Below are 22,900 nucleotides of genomic sequence, written 5' to 3' on the forward strand. Positions count from 1 at the left end.
TCACCAGGAGCTGGCTCGGAGACAGGGCAACAGGCGACGGGGGGAATTCAAGCATGCGACGTACAGTCGGATGCACTCTGGCTCTGTGGGTCATAGGTTTGGGGCTGAACCGCACCGCATGACTCTGAAAGCAACGTTTCATTAGATGCCCTCAAACACAGAGTCGAGATTCAGTGGAAGAGAGGATGTGAGGATTTAAAAATGATAAGACCTGATTTTTTTTTTTTTAATTATTCATCTGAGAGAAATAAATGGAAAAAACTTTTTTTTTTATAAAAGTGCGAGTAGGCCTACTTATCCCAATTTTGACACACGTTATATGACATAGCAAACGTGGAACAGGGTGCCCCAGTCAGAGTACAATTCTATTTTTCTGACTACTGTATTTTCCAGAATATACTGCAAAACACACAATCTTGCTAAGGATTTTTGGTCTAGTTTCTAGTGCAAAAATATGTTTGAACACTTCAAATAAGACAACATGTCTTCAAATAAGCAACATATGCTTTGAATGACTTAAAACTAGTGCAGTGGTTCACCCTGCAGGACACAGGCAGAGTTATAGAGGAACGATGCGGTTCTGCAGAAAAAGCTGAAAATTGATGTCCACAAATATTCTCCATTTAGTCTGACAGAAAGATAAAACCAGGGAGAAAATTTGCAAAGTATTGACCCAGGACAACTGAACACAAATACCAACAACACCTTTTGGTTTTTGGGTAGGTGGGAGGGATTTGATAAGAAAAGAAAATCTAAAACACAATAATCATCTGACAATTCTTCACTACCAAAGCTTCAGTCTGCCAAATAAAATGCTGAAGGCATTTAACAAAGACATTCTTACCTCTCTGATCTTATCCCGCTTTTCCTTGGCGTCCACCTCGGGTGGCTCCCCGTCGCTGACCCCGACGACCTTGGGCATGGGGACGGGCGGTAAGGGTTTGGGCCCCGCCTCCTTCTTCTTCAGGTCCTCGATGACTTTGGCCTTTTCCGTCTGGATCTCGGCCTTCAGCTCCTTGCGAGATTTGCGCAGCTTCTCCTTCGCCTCCTGCAGCGCTCGTTCGTGGTCGGCGCGAATCTTGTTGCGTAGGCTCTCCTCCTCCTCCCTGTGTGGGGAAAGGAAAAACAGGAAGGTAAGTCCTAGCTGTCACTTGATGGGTTTGCCATTTGTACATCTTAGAAAAGCAGAAGTGGAGCCTTCTGCGCAACCAACGAGAATGCAGTAAGTGGTTTCTGGATGGTAAGTCAACAACAACAAAAAACTTGTCTTTTCCAGCAGCCATTGTACAGAGCAGACAGAAGTAAAACCAGCTGACCAAATGTCAGCTGGAGTTGCTAGGTAACAAGCGCAGTGTCCATCAAATGTGACTTCACAATCGGGAGGATTTTGAAACAGCTCATTTTCAAGACACCAAAAAACAAACTTACTGTCAAAAAATGATTGGGTATGCACCGATCCATTTTTTCCACTTCCGATACCGATATCTGAGGTTTAGTATCAGCCAATACCGATCCGATACGGAAAAACAGAGCTAAACTGACTTAGAATGTTTTTGTTTTTTTAAACACAGTCATAAATGTACTGAATTACAAATTTGTTTTTTTAACTCTGCACCTGTACAGCACACTTAAGTACACCAATAGCTTCACAAGCTTGGTCAGACATGGAAGAACAACTTTAATCTGTTGAATCAGTGAAATTAGGAGAATAAACAGCCAATATAAATTAAATTAAAAAACTGACAAAAACAAAAGGTTGACTTTCTTGATCAAACGTAAAAAATAAAAACTACAAACCTTGTTTCAAACAGTTCAAAAAGTGTAGTTAGGTATTCTAAATATAATGTAAAATAAATAATAAAGCATCAAGTGTAGAATTAGACCTACTAGATCTGCTCTTATGGATTGGGCATCAATCCCTGATCCAAAATGTTTTTCAATATTGTGAAAAATACAAATAATATCGGATTGAAACCCAAATGTTAACGCAAAAAGCTTCCATGTTCATTTCTCAGTACAATCTCGGGCCCTGTGGGAAATTACTCTGTCTGCGTTCTCTACAAACAAACACTTTGTGAACCGGCTTTAAGAAATACGCATCTGGAGATAAACATTTAATAAAGAACTTTCTATTTGCCATTTTCCACTGTTGAGATGCTCCATGAAGCAATCGACCGCAGCAGGAAAGCAGAATGAAATTCACCCACATTGACTTCAGATCATTACGAAGAAGAAAAGAAAGCCCTTCACTTCCTCCTGGGAAACCGAACCTCACTGATCCACGTCAGCTCCAGGAAAGACGACGAGTCCAGATAAAACCCAAACAAGGACCGGCACGACGGCGAGGCACCCGGCTGCGCCTCCGTGTGGCGGTACCGCGCCCCGGGGTTGTTGACTTTGCTCCGTCCCGTGAGGATGTAACTCCAGTAATGAAAAACAAACACGGCAAAGGTGTCAGCGGGTCGACGGCGTTGTGCGGTTCTATTAAAGGTCACGGAGGGAAAGAGCGGCTCTGAATCTCTCTTAGCTGTTTGCTGGACTTAAACATACAGCTGCAGATAAACGCTGGGAGATCGGCGGGGGGAGGCTTTAGACGTCATTTATCATGATCCTCCTCTCTGCTCTTACAGCTGTGAAACTTCTGTTAATAATCTGTGGCTTCGGAGCTAAATGTGTCAAATAAATACCTTTCTGGCTACAAACCTGAGCAGTGCTGAAAGCTCCTTTTCATGATTGAAAGCTCTTATCTAAAAAAGAAACAAGACTTGCCCAGTGCAAGTCTGCAACCTATGCCCTTCTTATTCCTGCTATGAGAGTCTCCTTCCTGCTACTTACTTCAAGACAAATAGAAATCATCAAATATCTACTAAATTTCTACTAAGTTTGGGAAAAAAAACTAAGCATGTCCAAAATTCTTTTCTTTTTTTTTTTTTGAAAATGCTCCTGCAGGAGGTTTTCTCTTCACTGCAGCAAGACAAAACTTGTGACGCTAGCCAAGAAAGATGTATGGAGAGACTGGACTTTGTTTGTTGTTGTTGTTGTTATTGTTTTGTTTGTTTGTTTTATTATTTGTTTTTGTTAGGAATATTCCAAAACGTTGCACTGTCGAGCTTTGCTGGTACATGGAAGAAAAATGTCAAAATATCCACAAAAATGTGTCTTTTTATGAAAGTTCACAGCTCAGCTGCTGTGTTGCGTTTGCATCCTCCTAGTGGGGGAGCTCAAACTTTTTCATTGAGTTAATCCCAGAGTCTGTAATTAATTCATCACAATTAATCTCATTCCAAGTTGCTATTCAAAAACTGAACAGCGACAAAATAAGCAGCAGTTTCAATTCAAAAGCCCTTTTCGATGCTAGGTTACTGAATAAATGCACATGTAAACCAAACAAAGATATTTATTGTCTCTAATCTGTTATTTAGGTTATTTGGTCATTAGTTGGTACAAAGTGCTGTTAAACTCATTCAACTTTCAAGTATTTCAGGAAAACTGAAACAAAACAACAAAACAAAACAAAAACAACTGATCATTCATGGAACTTCTTTAGAAATGTGGACGCTGGACGCTGAAATTAGCGTTGGGAACATCTGTGCTAGCTGCTTCATGTTTAGCATTGGCAAGCCATTATAGGCTTGATTAGCTTTGCCAATTTCTTTTAGCACAACACTGATCTTTTCCAGCATCCAATTAGATTGTTTTTTGGGAGCACAAATTAAACCCCTGAGGGCCAAGAGAAGCGGATTTGTGGTCTATTGTCATGTGTGGATATCACTTGTGTGTCAGGTTTACAGGCGTACCAGAAACACATGATAAGAAAGGTTCTGCCCGGAACCATTATTTTGTTAAAGAAAAAAAAATATGATGAATTATCTTATAGTTGGGGCCTGCCATGCAAAGCAATGGCAGGAACCTATTGCTATTCTCCCAAGAAAAGTTTCTTTATTATTATTATTATTGGGGCCTGCCATGCAAAGCAATGGCAGGAACCTATTACTCTACACCCAACAAAGTGTCTCTTTAATATTATTATAATTCTTTATTTTTCTTCCGTAACCGTTAATGCGGCTCGTACCGCTGGGTGCACACCTACAAATGAGGTATCAAAACGTGCAGAAAATTCACGCCATTGGAGCTATTACTTGTGGTGGGATTTGGGCTTAACGTGGCGACATAATTCGCAAAAAACTACGAAAAAAACCCCATTATAACTCAATGGGAAAAATCCTAGAAATACCCTATTTTTGAGGATTTGCTGTGTCGTCACAAATTCACCTAGAAATGCCATTCAAATTTCATTTTGTAGATACGTCTGTGATCTCTTCGAAAGTGAAGACGGCTCGTCGATACCAGTTACGGTTTGTCCACAATTTGCCTCTAAGCGACCCAAACTTTCTCATTTTTGCTGAAATTACAGTGACAGCCGATCTCGGTTCAGATCTGGGCACAACATTTCTTTCTCTCATCACTGTAAATGCTCTGAGTGAGGTACAGATATGAATCTCGGGACTATCGCAGAAGACACATTGAACTGTCATACGCTCGAAACGCTTTTCGAATATGTATTACGGTTCCCGAACAAGAAGGATTTGTTTCCAATGCTTTTTTTCAGTAAAGTGTGTTTGCTCAAACACACTTGTGTGTTTGAGAGCTCACAGCTCAGAGCTCACACCTGCTGAGACCATTATTTGCCATAGCAACGGAACTCAAGAGGCTATTGGCTGCTGATTTGGACTACGAATACGCATCGCTGTAGTTCTATCTATCCTCAGTTGAAACAGATCAGGACTGAGAACTGGCCTTTAGAACTACTGCTGCTATGGGCTGTATATAACTGATTTAACTCAGTAACTGTTACACATGGGATTAGTTTGGAACTTTAAAATGGAGCATAATAATAATTTCAAAATAAAAGCCTTGAATAGTTTTACATCAGGTAATTGCTGTTTTTGGCTTTATTTGACGTTTTCATCCAAAGCACTGTTACACATGGGATTACTTTGGAACTTTAAAATGGAGAATAATAATAATTTCAAAATAAAAGCCTTGAATATTTTTACATCAGGTAATTGCTTTTTTTGGCCGTATATGACTTTTTCATCCAAAGCAATGTTACACATGGGATTAGTTTGGAACTTTAAAATGGAGAATAATAATTTCAAAATAAAAGCCTTGAATATTTTTACATCAGGTAATTGCTGTTTTTGGCTTTATTTGACGTTTTCATCCAAAGCACTGTTACACATGGGATTACTTTGGAACTTTAAAATGGAGAATAATAATAATTTCAAAATAAAAGCCTTGAATAGTTTTACATCAGGTAATTGCTGTTTTTGGCTTTATTTGACGTTTTCATCCAAAGCACTGTTACACATGGGATTACTTTGGAACTTTAAAATGGAGAATAATAATAATTTCAAAATAAAAGCCTTGAATATTTTTACATCAGGTAATTGCTTTTTTTGGCCGTATATGACTTTTTCATCCAAAGCAATGTTACACATGGGATTAGTTTGGAACTTTAAAATGGAGAATAATAATTTCAAAATAAAAGCCTTGAATATTTTACATGACGTAATTGCTCTTTTTGGCCGTATATGACTTTTTCATCCGAAGCAATGTTACACATGGGATTAGTTCGGAACTTTAAAATGGAGCATAATAATAATTTCAAAATAAAAGCCTTGAATATTTTTACATCAGGTAATTGCTGTTTTTGGCTTTATGTGACTTTTTCATCCAAAGCACTGTTACACATGGTATTAGTTTGGCCCTTTGAAATGAATATTAACAAAAATTTCAAAATAAAAGCCTTGAATATTTTTACATCATGTAATTGCTCTTTTTGGCTTTATTTGACTTTTTCATCCAAAGCACTGTTACACGTGGTATTAGTTTGGCCCTTTGAAATGAAGCTTAACAAAAGTTTCAAAATAAAAGCCTTGAATATTTTTACATGACGTAATTGCTCTTTTTGGCTTTATTTGACTTTTTCATCCAAAGCACTCTTACACATGGGATTAGTTCGGAACTTTAAAATGGAGCATAATAATAATTTCAAAATAAAAGCCTTGAATATTTTTACATCAGGTAATTGCTGTTTTTGGCTTTATGTGACTTTTTCATCCAAAGCACTGTTACACGTGGTATTAGTTTGGCCCTCTGAAATGAAGCATACTGAAAATTTCAAAATAAAAGCCTTGAATATTTTTACATCATGTAATTGCTTTTTTTGGCCGTATATGACTTTTTCATCCACAGCACTGTTACACATGGGATTAGTTTGGAACTTTAAAATGGAGCAAAGTAATAATTTCAAAATAAAAGCCTTGAATATTTTTACATCATGCAATTGCTGTTTTTGGCTTTGTATGACTTTTTCATCCAAAGCACTGTTACACATGGTATTAGTTTGGCCCTTTGAAATGAAGATTAACAAAAATTTCAAAATAAAAGCCTTGAATATTTTGACATCATGTAATTGCTCTTTTTGGCTTTATTTGACTTTTTCATCCAAAGCACTGTTACACATGGTATTAGTTTGGCCCTTTGAAATGAAGCATACTGAAAATTTCAAAATAAAAGCCTTGAATATTTTTACATGACGTAATTGCTCTTTTTGGCTTTATTTGACTTTTTCATCCAAAGCACTCTTACACGTGGTATTAGTTCAGAACTTTAAAATGAAGCATACTGAAAATTTCAAAATAAAAGCCTTGAATACTTTTACATCAGCTACTTGTGTTTTGAGCATTATATAACTATTTTAACCCAAGGACTATTACGCATGGGATTAGTTTGGCCCTTTGAAATGAAGCATACTGAAACTTCCAAAATAAAAGCCTTGACAACATTTTAAATCGTACCGAACGGTGCACGTCCGCCTCGCTTAACGTTCTTGCGGTTCTCCGCGTGCCACTGGTGACGTCGCGGCGTTCTTTGGCGTCGACGCCGATTTGTGGCGCGACGACGCCGGGCCCGAACCCCACGGGCGCGCCTTGGCAGGCCCCGTCTAAATTTCTTCCGAAATTTTCTAGTTATTCTTTATTTTTCATCCGTAACCGTTAATGCGGCTCATACCGCTGCGTGCACACCTACAAAAGAGGTATCAAAACGTGCAGAAAATTCACGCCATTCCAGCTATTACTTTTGGTGGGATTCGGGATTAACATGGCGACATAATTCGCAAAAAACTACGAAAAAAACCCCATTATAATTCAATGGTACAAATCCTACACCCTAATACCCTACTGGCTAAAACGGAGAATTGTCTCCCCCAGCTGGCTCAAAAAGAGAATTGTCTAACCCAGCATCTCTAAAATAGAGATTAGGTTTATGTGGATACCAGCTCATAAAGATATAGCAGGAAATGAAATGGAAGATCATTTACCTAAGGTGTCCTTAAAACAAAGTAGAATTATGGAAATAAAGTATTGTAAGTCTGGAAAAAATATAATGAATTATTAAGAGCAACATCAAAGGAAACATGATATAGAGACATTTAAACTTAATAAGATATTAATTAAACACAAAATAAATAAAGCGGTTATTACATTTTGGAAGGTAACAGGATTATATGTAAGACTTTAGATTGGGGAGCGGTTAACTGAGTAACTGTTACACATGGAATTAGTTTGGAACTTTAAAATGAAGCATAATAATAATAGGCTTCTAAAGAATAAGTTACAGTTAAAAATTCCAGATATTTTGGGATATTCCTCTTCCTCTGAATATTTATGTTATTTCATAAAATTTCTTAAGAAAACTAAACTGATAGAAAGGATTTAGTGTTTTTTTTTTTTTTTTAAGTTGCGCCCTGATCCACACTCCATACCAGTAGGTGGCGGTAATGCACGCCCTGATCCACACTCCATACCAGTAGGTGGTGGTAATGCACACCATTAAGTTGCTTGCCAACCGCCATTAAAAACAAAAAGAAGAAGAAGAGCTTTCTCCTTCCGACTCTCCTTGGTTAAGGTAAGAAGTGTTTGTGTTCTGTCCATAAAATATACTATTTAATTTCATTACTATATTATTAGAACTGCTTACAGTTGTTAAATGTAATGTGTTCTTTAAGAAATGTGATCGATTTTAAAAGTTTGACTGCTGTGGGATATTTTGTTGTGGCTCTGATAGCGTAGCTGCTAGCTTGATGGAACCGCAATTTGTTCACATGTTAGCACTTTGCTAACTGGCTTTCGTGAAACCTGTTAGGCTATAAAATCTCTGTTAACATCAATCTGATCAGCTGAAATAAGGCAATTTTGTTTTACCTCAACCTAGAGCTATTGTGACTTGCAGAAATTGTCACAAATAACCGGAACTAGCATATTAAGCTACTTCACTGACTCAGTTGCTTCGGATACAGATACTCTCAGCTGCCGTCTTGTGCCGACAGTGAAAAACAGCAGAACTACATAATATTAGCTTGGTATGATGTAAATTATAATTTTTGTTTGAATTACATAAAATAACTTCATGATCTGAGTTTTTTTCATTATGTTTGGCCTATCAATAATTTCAAATAATAAAACATAAAATATCTGGGTTTATTTTGTTCATCCGAACCAGAACCTCCAGGTTCTCCGTTGTAGAGTTTTACTGAAAATCAGCGGAGAAATATCTGTAGCGCAGCAGCTGCGGTACAGTCTGCCCACTAGAGTAGAACTGAACCGAACCAAACATGAACGTATTTCATCGCCTAACGAAAGACAAGGAAGCAAAGAGATTTCGGCTAAAGAAATCTGAACTTGATTACGTTGCGGATGCCAATTTGTAGCGTGACGACGCCGGGCACAAACCAGACGGGCGCGCCTTGGCAGGCCCCGGCTAAATTTCTTCAGAAATTTTGTTTTTCTAGTTAGGTCTTGACATTACATACGTCATTACATTACAACAACTTAACAGCAGTGAAACCTATTGGCCTAGTTCTAAATTTATATCCGTGTGCAAAATAGTTTTGCACAAACAAATGCTTCAGAGCTGCCATGTCACAATCACTTAGGACTGACACTCGAAAGCAAACATGTAAGTTCATGTTTTAACGACCTTCCAAGTGGCCCACAAAGGAAATGGAGCAGGAACTGAAGACCTGCTGAGATCTGCGTGGAGTCAGCTGGGAACGCAACAAGAGCTGGAAAAAGTTCAACCTCTAAGTGGACGAGGAAACCCTGACGATTTCTGCAAATGTGAGTCGGAGATCAGAACTGGGCCTTTCAGAGTGCTGAGGAAAAAGTCGGACATAAGCAAGCAAACAAAAAATAATAATCAGATTTGGGTCGAATTCACCTGCTGGGTGAAAGCAGCTTTAGTCCCATTCTGTTTAAGTTAGAAAGTAAGACATTATTATATTCACTTTTTGCGTTGCCACTTTCCAAGGATGGTAAAAATCATCCCTATTCTTCTCACAGAAATAAGCTTTTAGTGCTGCGCCATGATGAACAGATGTGCTTGATTAAGAACTTGCCCCAGATATAAAATGAATAAGCAAAAGCAAGAAATTATGAAATTCGATTCTGTGTAAAATTGGTCAAATCTCGAAAAAGAAAAGAAAAAAAAAGGGGGGAGGGGGAGGCGCTCACAGAGCGTTAACCAGCCACACGCAGTAAGGAAAGCTGTAGCGTACACGGCGCTTTTATGAAACCAGGTGAAACAGATTCCTGTTTGATACGAGGCTGCAGCTGTAGACGCTCAGACCTAATGATGCCTTCATGTTCACATCAATCAGGGCACTCGCTGGACGTTTCAAAGAGACGCTGCGGCAGCGGGGAGAGCTTGTAGCCTTGCACTCAGGCAGAGTGATTGGGGAGACGAAGCGTTCCCTCCGAGACAGAAACGTCTCTGTCTTGACAGGGTTGCTGTGGCAACGTCCGGGGAGCTTTGTTTGGTTTTTTTTTTGTTTGTTTGTTTTGGGGGTTTTTTTAAACTCTGCTAAAAATGTAAGTAAAACTCAACAGCACAGGTACCATGAAGCCACAACCACAATGCTCCCCAGAGACTAAAGCCTGACATGATGAGATTTCTGTTGAGGCAAAAGCTGTGATTCAGATAACTGGGGACTGTTGGTTTGTCTTCTTGTTTTTAAAAAATAGAAATAATGCGTTTCCCTCCTCTATAAACACAGTTGAACACCAAAACTTTGTCTTCGCTGGGCATTCAAAGCTCATCCATAATAAGTTTCTGAACAAAATTGTGGCTAATCAGGAAGAAGAGTAGAGAGTGTCCCCCTGAATTAACATTTCTAATGTCTGTCATCTCCACTGAATAGCTGTCCGTTATTTAAAACTGTAAAACCAGCAGTGATGTCAGAGTACTAGAACAGAGGAAACTAACAACACCCGACTGTGTTTCCATGTTCTGGCTTCGTTCATGGTCACAGAGTGAGAGTGTTTCCGTAAAAATCAACAATCATTTGAATGAACATGCAGAATGTTGAAAATATATTTAATGGTTTTCTACTAGGGCTTGGGATCCTGATTGAAAGACATTTTTGGTGCAGGATCCACCAGTAAGCTTCACAAGTTTGGTCAAACATGTAAAAACAACTTTAATTTGTTCAATCTGTTCTATTAGGAGTAGAAACTGAAACAATAGGTTGGTTACCTTGGTCAAACATGTAAAAAACTGCAACAAATCTTCTTTCAAATTGTGCAGAAAGTGCAATTAGGGTTTCTAAATTTAATGCAAAATAGATAATAAAGCATGACATTCCTCAAGAACACCAAGCATAGAAATAGACTGAATAGATTTGGCCTTACGGATCTGGCACTGTCACCGATAAACGATCTAGAATTTTTATCAATATTGGGACCAATACAGACATTAATATCAGATCGGTGCATCTCTACTTAAAAACACATGGTTTTGATTTTAATGAAGTACCGCAGTAAAGCTTGGCTCCAGCAAATGCTAACTTTACATCACTAGCACAGAGCACCGTACAAACTGTACCGATGATTTCTCATGAAAAGGTTCATCTTTCTTTGTTCCTGTGAAAAACATTCACACAGCGAGGAAACCCCGAGTGTGAAAACCTGCAGGCGTCTAGAGGCTTTCAGTGTCTGTACTGGTTTGACATTAAGCACAGGATGCACTGGCACCAGTGCAGTAAAACAGTCTGTCTCAGTAAAAGTAGAATTGGAAATATAGTTTAAAAAAGAAGTCTGGTGAGAAAAAGGTTGGAGTAGCAATGTGAAGCTGTAAAAAATGTTCTATGAGGAAAAGAGGTGAGTGTACATCGCTGTGGGAAGAATGGGTTAACCAAAGCTCCCAACTCTGCCAGGAATGAATGGGTGGATATTGACCACATGTGTCAAACCCAACCACGGTGGCTAAATCCGACCTGCAACAGATTTTAATGCGGTCCTCTAGACTCCAGACTCTAAGGGTGTTTTCACACCTGGTAGTCTGGTAGATTCGGTTGGATTGGTGACCAAAATTGCATCATTTGTTACATCTTCAGCTGCTGCGGTTCTCTTTGTGTCAAACGAACCAAACCTTTTGGAAAAGCTGTTCACCCCCTCGCCTGTAGATGGAGCTGCACTAAGAACCACTGAAAGAAACAACACAAAAACCTCAGAAGAAGACATGAGCGCTACTTCCTCTTGACAAAATGTAAACAAAAATGAAGTGGTGTCAGATTTTAGCGGTTGTAGGATTTCTCTTTTGTCTTTGGTAAAAGACCACGAGTCGTTTTTCCCACTAGTGCTATACCCACACATTTGTTTTGGTTTTATTCACACGCTTCCCGCTCTTGGAGCAGTCTCCGGTCCACTTGTGTCTACACGCATTCGAACCATACCAGAAGCCGCTCCAACCGAACCAAGACCTCAGTTTATAGGCGTACCAGAGTTCAATTTTTGATCCACAGCAGAATTTGATTGCGTGTTCAAACCTCAAACGAACCAGACTTTCTAGGCAAATGGACTGGCGTTTGTTTAAAGCGGACTAAACAGGGCTTGTGTGAATGCAGCCTAAATTACATCAATCAGTCCCTCCAGATTTTTTGCAATTCTGTGTTCACAAAAATTCACGCAAAATCAACATACCACCACGCTAATGCATAATTGTGAGGGTTTTTTTTTGCTAATTTTATACAAAAATGATCAAAAACATTGTGTTTAAGTGACTGCTACTTCCCACCTGCAGGTGGCAGTATTTCTTTTACGACACTATGGCCTGTGAAGTTAGTTAAGTGAAGTTAGTCCGCGATTGAAACGTCGAGTAAGAAAAAGTCACATTTAACGTCATGCTCCTGTGAAAATATTGCAAATTTTCTTTGCAAATGTTTCTAAAAATTAGCTTCACAAATTTTGATTGGATTTTTTTTTTTTTTTACTTAAATCCTGGAGTGGCTGTTTGATGTAAAAACATTATGAATATCATTTATTTTTAAAAAGTACTTACTGAATGCAGACAGCTGCTTACTAATATTTTGCAACAGTTTTTTAATGGGGTGTATAAATACAGTCTGGCACAACCGGCTCTTGAGAATAATTTTGATCTTGATATGAAAATAAAAGTTTTACACCCCTGATATACATCGATAGAAAACAAGTAAACTGACTGCTAAAGAAAGCTAAACGAAAAAAAAAAAAGTGACAAAAAAACAAAGCTTTTACGCTAATGACGCACAACATGGAGAACATCAGTCTTTTTTTTTTTTACAACGTTGGGCCAACTGTGTCTAAAATAAACAGCTTCAAAGTTACGCAACATCGCCCTGGAAACGCCTCATAAATATTCATGCTGCCACTCGGCGCGCCTGACGTTAATTGATGGAAAACAGATTTTGTAGCATCAAGATGGCAGTTACTGCATGCCCGTGTGATTGAATGGATGGATTTGCGAGATTGTGCTTCCAGTAAACAGCACCGTGTCGAACCGCTGCGCATCTGTGATGAGAGTGCGCATGAAAGCATTCCTCCTTTAGTTCAGGTTCTTTGATTGAGTTATTTTGCCAACATTGTGACAGTTACTGCAGCTGTGTAATTGTCTCTAGAACCGAGGAGGTTTCCTTTTCCTCCGAACGAAAATCCTCTCTGCCCTTGGGAGAGAGAGCTGCAGGCAAGATGCATTTTAGATGCCTAGATCTGAATTATGGCCATCTGTGTAGGTTCATTGAGGCGTGAAAGCTGACCTCTTGTGCATGTGGGGCATTTTTAGGAAGCATTCGCAACACAAAGTGTGTTCTGACACCATAGGTGTTGACGCTGATGCACGTACGGCAGCTTGTTAAATAATTCATGCCTCTCGAACTTTGTCACAGTTTAACACACCTGAGCTAACCTAGCAAACTGTTGCACTTCTTCCAGCGGCAGTTCTGCAATTACAGAGACACTCAACGCCACCGCGACTGCTCAGCTGATGCTACCAGTTTTAAACTCTAACTTGGTAAGAACAGGCAGAAAAATTTACCTATAAAGCAAACACAAAAGCAGTGTTCCACTGATGCACCGATCTGATACTAATATCCATACCGGTATCGATATTGGAAAAAACAAAAATCTAGATTGGGTATCTGTGGCAATATTCCTGATCCGTTAGAGAACATCTATTCAGTCTAATTCTATGATTTGTGCATTGAGGGATGTCATGCTTTATTATTTACTTTACATTATGGTTAGAGATGCCAACTGCGCTTTCTGAACCATTTCAAAGAAAACATGCCGCAGTTTATTTGCACACGTTTGACCAAGGTAGTCAACCGATACAGAAAAACAGTGATGAATTGTTTGTCTATTATTATTTTTACATTGGCTGTTCTACTCGTTAATGAAGTGACAGAACAAATTAAATTTGGGTTGTTTTCTCATGTTTGTGTTTTAAAAAAATAAACATATTAAGTCAATTCAGCTCTGTTTTTTGGATGGGATCGGTATCGGCCAATACTAAACCTCAGATATCTGTATTGGAAGTGAAATAAGTGGATCGGTGCACCTCTGGCAAATATGTGGCAGGACTTAAAATCACTGCTCACCAACACCCAATAGGCAAAATTTGACAAAGCTAGTAGAGGCATAACCCAAAAGACCTGCACTGTTATTAGAAAGAAAGATGCTTCTACAAAGTATTGTCTAGGGACGGGTATGTATGACCCACTATTCAAAATTGTATTAATAAATAAAGTGAATATTTTCACTTTCCAACTACACAAAAGTGTGTTAATCTATAATGTAAAATCTCGATTAAAATAAATTCAAATAAAATTTTTTTAAAAAAGGCAAAGAAGCTCAAAGGGTGGGTGCCGTTACAAGGCACTGTACACAAATTTACCATGACGCCAGCAGAGCTCCTGATTAGTCAGTCCAGTCTGGTCAGCCTGGCAGAAATCACATCCCCATCCCATCAAACCTCCTGTGTCTCATTTCTGTTTAGTCTCCGGTGGCAACATGCAACCTGCTGCTCGTCCCTTTCCATGACAACAGATAAGCAGCAGCAGTTGCCTGTCTGGTGGTGTATCCATGAGAAAGTCGTTTGTTTTTTATAAGTTGAGGAAATGAGGTTTAGCGGATGGCAGCAATAGAAAGCATGCATGTCACCATAGCAACACAAAAACCTGAATCCAGCCAGTTTAGTCGCAGCATTGATAAGCATCTTAATTCCAGAGGAAACTCATGACATCCAACATGCAGCTCCTATTTTACATGATGCCAACGTAAAATTCTCGCGCACATTTGCTTCTGCAAGATTGTGGTTCTTGATTGTAAGATTTTGTATTGTTATTGTTATTGTTGTGTATGTTGTATTTGTTTTATGTAATTGCATTTATTTTAAGATTGAATGTATATTATATTCTTTTTTTACCACATATAAGCTAATCTATTTAGTTTTACTAATATGTTGGAAAAATTGTGTTCTGTTAACTTGTTGTTATACAACACGAAAGAAAAAAATAAGAAGAACTTGAGAAATGATTAAATAGCATCTTATGTGCTAAAATGTTTTACTTTGGCCTTGTTATAGGTCAGGTTTTTTTTTTTTTGGAGTTTGTACAGTACACTTTTGGCTTGGAGGGCCAAAGATTCCAAGACCCTCTTCACCTGAAACTGGATGGCGAGCCCCAGCCCAGAGGACCAGGCGCACGGGTAGATAGTGACCCAACTGGTCACCAGCTGAGAGACTTTGAGACTGAAGAATTAATTCATTGGAGACTGAAGTATTCAATTTATTTATTTATTTATTTTTTTTAAAGCGCGCAGTATTTGTTTGTCTGTTTTAAATGTGGATCCACAATTGTTTATTATATTAAATATTTGCTCTTTTCTTGTAGACACTGTGTGTTCTGTTGTTGCTCACACCTGGGTTCCCTAGAATTTAATATCTTCTGATTAGGCCCAACTTCCTATATATATAGTATAAATTAATTAACCTGTTTTTGTGAGTTGCAGGTTACAAAAAAAAATCTTTTGTGGTTTGTGGTTCCACAAAGCTTCAAACAAACCCTCCTTTCAACCAGATCACTGAATTACAGTGAAAGTTATTTAATCAAAATGTGCAAAAGAGTTCATATATAATTTTTGTTTTCGGAAAATAAATAACAGAGAGCTGATCAACTTGGAGAAATGTCTTGCTTGCATGTTAATGAGTTTTCTGGTTACAACAGAAAGTGTTGGGTATTATCATTTGTATACCTTCAGAGACAATAAATAGTCACCTTTATTAACTTTCTAACTTATTTAGAGCAGCAGATGTCATGGTCGGACAGTGGATAGGGGACAGGGTTGCTCCCTCAGACCGTCAGTTCCCAAAACAACACATGCACACAAAAACCCTCATAAAAGCGCATGTGGGATCAGTGCGACCCTGCCAGACCACGCAAAGGGTAAAAAATGACGCAGTCTCTTAAGACAGGGTTAACAGTATTTGCTCTACAGTAGTGTTATGTTCCTAACAGAGGTGAGGAAACATCAAAGTCCCCGGTCCAGTTCAAAAGCTAAACATTTACTTTCAAGTTTTAAGTCAATTGACCAAATGTCATTTAGCTTAATTTTAAAATTCATAAATGATTTTCAAAAGATGTTTTCATTTACCAAAACAAGTAGCAAGAAAGTTGAACTTAAAAAACATCAGGAAAAAAAAACAATGCTGATGTTGCGTTTTAGTGTATAAATTCACCAAAACAAACAACCCCAAGCTCTGACGTCCCATACATCTCGACCAACCACTCAGCAGCATTAATGTTACCGTCTCCAGGATTGCAATCAGGAATCAGTCCTGAAACTGTTGATTGCTTGGATTAATACGGGCAACAACTGGGGCACCTTTGGTGTTAAATGATCATATTTTCGGAGAGATAAAGCGAAAAAATTCCACCAACTTCCCTAAAACAATCAACACAGAAAGCTGAAAACCAGTCGATTAAAGGCACCAGCTGATTTCCCTGAGCGTCTCTAATCAAGACGGACAACACATGCTACAAGTTAGCCATAGCTCGTTTCTTCATGAGCAGTGAAACACCACAACCCATTTCCCTGCTTTTCACTGTATTCTTTTGAACTATGTCTTTTCGCCAAGAAGCTACCGTGGCGTACTCTTGCAGCTCAGTTGGTTCTTTTTCTCCTCTGGCTTTTAAAGGGTCTCGCCACAATGGCTGTAGTCCGTAGAGATGATAAATGGGAGCAGGAGGAAGGCACCACCCCACATGGACACAAGTGATGTTTCACACCTTCCTCACTAACACAAGGCGGCCTGATAAACAAAACCAGCATATAGACAAACAATGCCTCATCAGGCGTCCCTGCTTAATGTAGAGGAAATAAATACTTAATCCATCTTCGCCCACGTACGTTTAATTTTTTGCAGGTACAAAATGACAAGGACCGTATCGATTGTTGGGCGTGTCCCAATCAAGCTATTAAGTCGTTTTACTCAACAAGCTCCACCCACACTAATATATACATTGAGCTGTTATTTTAGACAAATATCAAACTGCTAAGCATGCAGAGCTGATCCTTTTGTGTTTTTGCGGCCTGAGGTTGGAAAGCAATTTCACTCGGAGCAGTGATTCATTACATTTTGTTCTACACTGTTACGCCTTTCAAAATTTGCAATTACTTTCAGAAATCTGGAGGGGGCTTCCTCCCACACACACACACATCCACACACACACGATTGAATGATTGCACAGCAGCTTCAAAAGACCAGATGACACTGGAAAACAGATCTACCACACACACACACACTCAGCAGGAGAACTCAGAAGAACCTCGGAGGAGTGACACATTTGTTAAATATTTATTAGTGAATGCAAATGTTAACTTGGTAAAATCTTAATCCTATATGAACAGTTCAACTCCACCGCCTAATTGTTGTTAAAAATAACCAGGTCTGCTCAGTTGTTTTTTGCAGTCACAACATAACTTATGCTACCATATTCAATACAGTATAACCCTCTAATGATCCAATGAATTGACTTTTCAGTTAATGGTTTCTTCAAAATCTGTGTTTTAAATAGGCCATCTGCCACTTTATGCAGTCACACTTTTACCGTTTATGATCAAAAAACATCTTCAAAGCTGCTTTAGCATCACAGCAGGTTTTCAGTTATTCTTACTTTGCATGCGACAGTCCAAACTTAAAGAAAAAATTATGCATACGTTATAAATACACTTTGGGTGTGAATGGAAATTTTAAGATTTTTCATCTCCAGCATTAATTAGGCGCATTCAACTTAATGTCAAAGATGTTAATTCAACATCATTTTTGTTTTTAACCAAAGTATAAAGTTCTCAAAAGCTGCAAGAAAAGTGAATAATAAATTACATGAGTTCTTTCTGGTGTCAAGATCAATGAAAGTTAAAAAACTAAATCTGTAGACGACCAGGAAATGAAGGTGTAAACCACAAATCTGCTCAAGTAAATAAAAGCAGATAATTCCAAATTGATTGAAGGTTTAGCGGTGCACTACATCACAAACCGTTTTACCAATCCCAAAATATTAAAACAACCGTCACAAAATGCACAAGAGTACTTTTATTCTTCCCAAATCAAGAGCACAGAGTTATTGTTTAGGGAGGGTAAAAATTAATTTAAAAAAAAAAAAACAAGTCAGCTGCAACAAAGGAGAACGCTTTCCAACCGTACATGAAATTTTAATGGTTCATCAAATTTCGTTAAATGAATGTGCAGAAATTTTGTAAAATTCAGAGTAAAGTTTTCCAAATCTTTTTTCCGAGTTTTCCAGAAACGGTGTAGAATGGTTCCAAGGTTTTCCATCATAAGCCTGCCAGACCTCCAGGCTTTACTTGCCTCCCCACTAGGCTAAACATTGTTTATTTTTTTATACAAGAGTAACAGTGAAACTAAAGAAGAATTAAGTTAGGTTTATCACTGATGCATTAAACTGGGAGCACGAGGGAGTCCCCATCAACTGTGCAGTTCCTGCACCAGCCACCGGGCCACACGTTATTATTTCTAAATCGCGATGCCTGTTGGTTCTCCTCTGAATTTTTGCAACTTCTTAAATTTCTTTTTAAACACAAAAACCTGGTGAACTGCTGGCAAACTAACTGCCACCTGTCCAATACCAACCCACCTGCACATGCACTTATTAGCTGGTTCCTGACTATTAATCCTCACTCTTCTTTGAGGTCTTATTTTCTCATTTCAATTTCAGGTGGGTTTATGGTGTCTCATTCCTGCCAAAGCCCAGAGGAGTAAATTAAACAATCACAACAGCGCGTTTATTAACAGAGTGTGCACAGCTCTTATCACAGGGATTTTCCTTTATTTGTGGATGCATGAACGCAGCACGGTTTGCAGCAAAATGCGCTAACTCCACCCATCTGGACGCTCTCACCGGTAAATTGTGCTTGTTCTCTGCTTAATTTGGTATTTGTCAGTGTGTGGGTGGTAACTTCTTCTGATTGGCTGGAATTTCAACTCAAATCCAAGACAGCCAATCAGGTCAATCACAAGAATTACTGCCCACAACTGACAAATATGCCTAAACCGAGAGAGAGCGCTTTACTACTATTCGTGCTGCGTTCATGGACCTGCGTACAAATGGAAACGGCCGTGATCAGAGCTATGCGCTCTCTTAGGTTATAAATGTTGCGATTGTTCAACACACTCCTCAGGGTGTTTGGCAGGAATATGATGCCATATATTTTGAAGACCAACCACACCGAAACGAAAGAAAGATGTAGGTTCTGTAACAGACATGGTAAATCTGAAAACAACAACAGAAAAAATAGTAGATTTGACAAAATAACCCCCTTTATGCATCAACGAACATGTTGTTTTTATTTAGCCCACCAAAATACAGACGGATTCTGATTTCAGGCTGGCGTCTCGCATCTCTACTGTTGAAAATGCTCTTTTTGTGTTTTCATAAACTGAATAAAGAGTTATTGAATGGATGATAGACTTCCCTTTGAAGGGAAATAGCGTGGTGATATAACATCACAAGATCTAGTCCTTTAGATCTGCCAGCCCAATAAATTAGCTTTTATCACTCTGAAAATCTGAAATTGGGGTGAATGGGTCAAATAAGTAGTGATACAAAACAGGAATATTAAAACAAAATCATAAAACACAGACGGCATTTTTACAAAAAAATCAGGCCGGATCACATGCGGAGCTCCTACTTCTGCTTAGCTGAAAAGTAGCTTTGTCGCCTAATTCCTAAAGACTTACTGCAGTAGCGTTCCCTTATGTGGGAACTTGAAGACGTTGATCCTTAATGGTTCAAAACAGGCAAAAACTATTGCTGTTCAATTTTTTGTTAGCAGCTTAAATTTTTTTTTTATTCTTGTTGAGCAGTAAAATGCAGCTTCTTGTTCCTAAATAACATTTAAAACTGTATGTTTGAAGTAAAGTGGTTCAGATTTTAACTGTGTTCCGTTTACAGCCAGGATGTGTTTCCAATACAGAGAAAGTAATCATTTTTATACATTTCAAGTTTCTAAATGACAAGAAGCAAGAATGTTGGAGATAATAGGAATGGGTTGTTTGGCAGCAAGTGAGAAAATACAGCTGTGATGACAGCTTTAGAAAAAACAAGACAGCTCCACCAGAGAAAAGAAAAACAAAAAACAAACAACAAAAAAACTGTTTGCCAAATTCCTGCTGCAGCTGGAAATTTAGAAAAGCTCGCCACCCTCAAGCGACCGCATATCATTTAGTTCCTCTGCTGTTCTCAAACTCCAGCTGGAAGTGAAAACAGCAAAACTGATTTTTTTTTTTCTCATTTCACAATATCACAGCAGAAGAAGAGAGGATATCCATCTTAATAGCATTCAACTCCTCAGGGAGCAGCCAGATCTCTGATGACCTCGTCTGACCGAGAGGAGACCAGACATGTTGAGGAAAAAGGGCCAAATCGCCAATGTTTTCATGCCAGATACAATTTTAAATCAATTTTTAAAAGTAAAATTTAAATCAATTCTTTTAAATGGCAGAGAATATTTTCCAAAAGCAGCTTTTATTTCAATAATCAATTCTTGTATGGTGGAGCAATAGAGCCTGGTTACAAAACTTTAAATTATTTATTTATTTATTTATTTTTTAAACAGCTACAATATTAGCAGATAAAAAATGTTGAAAAAGCAACAAAAAAGTTCTAAAATTAGAAGAAAAAAGTCTTGAAATGAAAAAACTTTGCTACCAGGATCAGACGGATGCAGCTCAGTTTGTTTCTTCATTATAGACTGTTATTTGCAACCGTCTATTATGGTTGCAATAGACGCTTGGGTCTAATGATGGATGTCCATCATAAGACGCCTTATGATGGACAAGAACTTTGGACTTGGTGTTCCCTCGCCCGGACACGGGTGACAGGGGCCCCTCTCTGGAGCCAGGCCTGGAGGGGGGGGGCACAATGGCGAGCGCCTGGTGGCTGGGCTTTTACCCATGGAGCCCAGCCGGGCTCAGCCCAAAGAGGAGACATGGGCCCCCCCTCCCATGGGTCCACCACCAATCTCAGGATTTTGTTCACGAATGAGGGAAGAGGGGAGCGGGAGAACGACAGGCGGATTGGCACAGCTTCTGCTGTAAAGCGGATGCTGTACTGGTCCGTCGTGGTGAAGAGAGAGCTGAGTCAAAAAGCAAAGCTCTCGATTTACCAGTCGATCTACGTTCCCACCCTCATCTATGATCTTGAGAGTTTTAAGTTGTTGGTATTTTTCTTTTTTTTTTAGGAGTTCTCATAAAATTGCAACTTTAAACTCCTAATATTACAACTTTATTCTCATAAGAAAAAATTTTACCTGGCCCTGATGTTCCATCATAGAGTTGACCTGGATTTAATGTCCAGATAAGTAGAAACTGTAAAACAGGCTTCTCAGACAAGATGGCCGCCCTGGGCACACTGACAGTGCGTTAGTGGGGAAAAAAATAAAATAAAACATGTAATCTTCAAAAACTAAACGTCTGATTATTCAATAAAAAAGGATTTATCGTCTAGCTCCAGGGACTCTTCGTGACCCCTCAGTGAACTTATCGAACAGCTGTCGTCAAATGACCCTCAACACCAGCAGAACGGTCAACAGCTTTCTGCCTCAGGTTGTTAAGAAGCTGAACCACCGCCAGGATGATGTACTTCATATTTTTTAACTTATATAATCATAGCCTTCCGGTGATTTTTATGTGTTTAATGACATTTTTAGCGATTCAAGCCCCTAGTGGAACACCATCTGGGTTTGTGTAAGCTAATAAAGGGTTCCTTCACATTTCACATATTTAGCCAGAGCTACGTTTCCAGATTTCCCAGACCTTTTTTCTCCTTTTGAGAGAATAAATGAAAAAATTCCATTCAAATTTACCAGATGGACTGATTGATTTTCAGATAAATGATGGGTGTGCAGTGTTAATTAGAAATGAATCCCTCAGTTTTCCAGACTGCGCAAGAAGGCTGCTTTGGGTGTAGATTAAAATTAAAAATACAACTGTGGTTATTAAACAAAACCAGAAGTTTACATTTACTGTCTGAAGTTAAATAAGACCAAACTTCTCTTGCTTTAGGTCAGTTAGAATAGGCAGCATTATTTCAATTTGATAAATGCAACAATGAGGAAGAGAACATGTTAAAGATGTATTTATTACAATATTTTTCAGATAACGAATGAATCCCTCATTTTCTTGAGGCAAGTTAAATTTGATGGTTTTCTTAAGGTAAGTTACTGTCCTGAAAGCTTTCTCGAGATAACGAGTCAATTTCCTGAGCCATTCACCTATCCCGAGAAAATTACAGGTAAGAGCTAACCAGACTGAGGCTGCATCCATCTCTGCAGGTAACAGGTGTGTGTCTGATGTCTGCTGCATTTCCAGAATAGTGTGTTTATATTTCCTGGCTGGTTCCTTGCACTAGTACAACGTGTCGTGCTCCAGTGTACAAAATGATCATCATCTGGCCAGAACAACTCTGTAGAGCAACTAATTTCAAGCTGCAACATAATCTTACACTCTCAGCAGCTCTTTTGCAAAGCATTATGCTTGTTTCATACTTAATGTTTACTCAAAGTGCCATTTTCTGGTTCGCTAGCTTTGCAGTTATTAATGACCTCCGTCTCTTGCTCCCGAGTGCTCCAGATGGCTCAGCGTGTCAAATGTTTAGTTATTCCTCTACCGCCACTTATGGGAACGATCCTTTTAAAGATTATGTTTTCGGCTAGCGTTGGAGGAGTCGCTCTTTGGGCTGGAAGCACGGCTTTACGCCACTTACAGAAACCCATTAGCCTCAGAGCGTTGACCCGACTGCTACAGATCAGGGAAAAAAATAACGTGGGAACAGCTTGGGGAGTATTTATGTATTGAAGCAAGCTGTGTTGACAAAAAGCATTTCACCATGACACACACATTTTAAATGCTAAAACCTTCAATAATTCTAAATATTATTGTTTGTGCTCCACGTTTTAGCTTCCTTAGTGGCTGATAAATCAAAGTTTCAGAATAAGAGGAGGTT

The 22,900-nt window shown here is 38.7% G+C and overlaps 1 protein-coding gene across 3 annotated transcripts in view; it reads right to left on the minus strand.

Moving 5' to 3' along the window:
- man1a2 (mannosidase alpha class 1A member 2) overlaps nt 1-22,900 on the minus strand; it is a 176,312-nt gene that overhangs the window by 141,990 nt on the left and 11,422 nt on the right. For all 3 annotated transcript variants that reach the window (XM_023337180.1, XM_023337179.1, XM_014471491.2), the window contains exon 3: nt 845-1,106. In XM_023337180.1, coding sequence (XP_023192948.1) covers nt 845-1,106 — 262 coding nt within the window. The remainder of the gene's footprint in view (nt 1-844; nt 1,107-22,900) is intronic.

The sequence above is a fragment of the Xiphophorus maculatus genome, chromosome 7 (genome assembly GCF_002775205.1).
Source record: "Xiphophorus maculatus strain JP 163 A chromosome 7, X_maculatus-5.0-male, whole genome shotgun sequence".
NCBI lineage: Eukaryota > Metazoa > Chordata > Actinopteri > Cyprinodontiformes > Poeciliidae > Xiphophorus > Xiphophorus maculatus.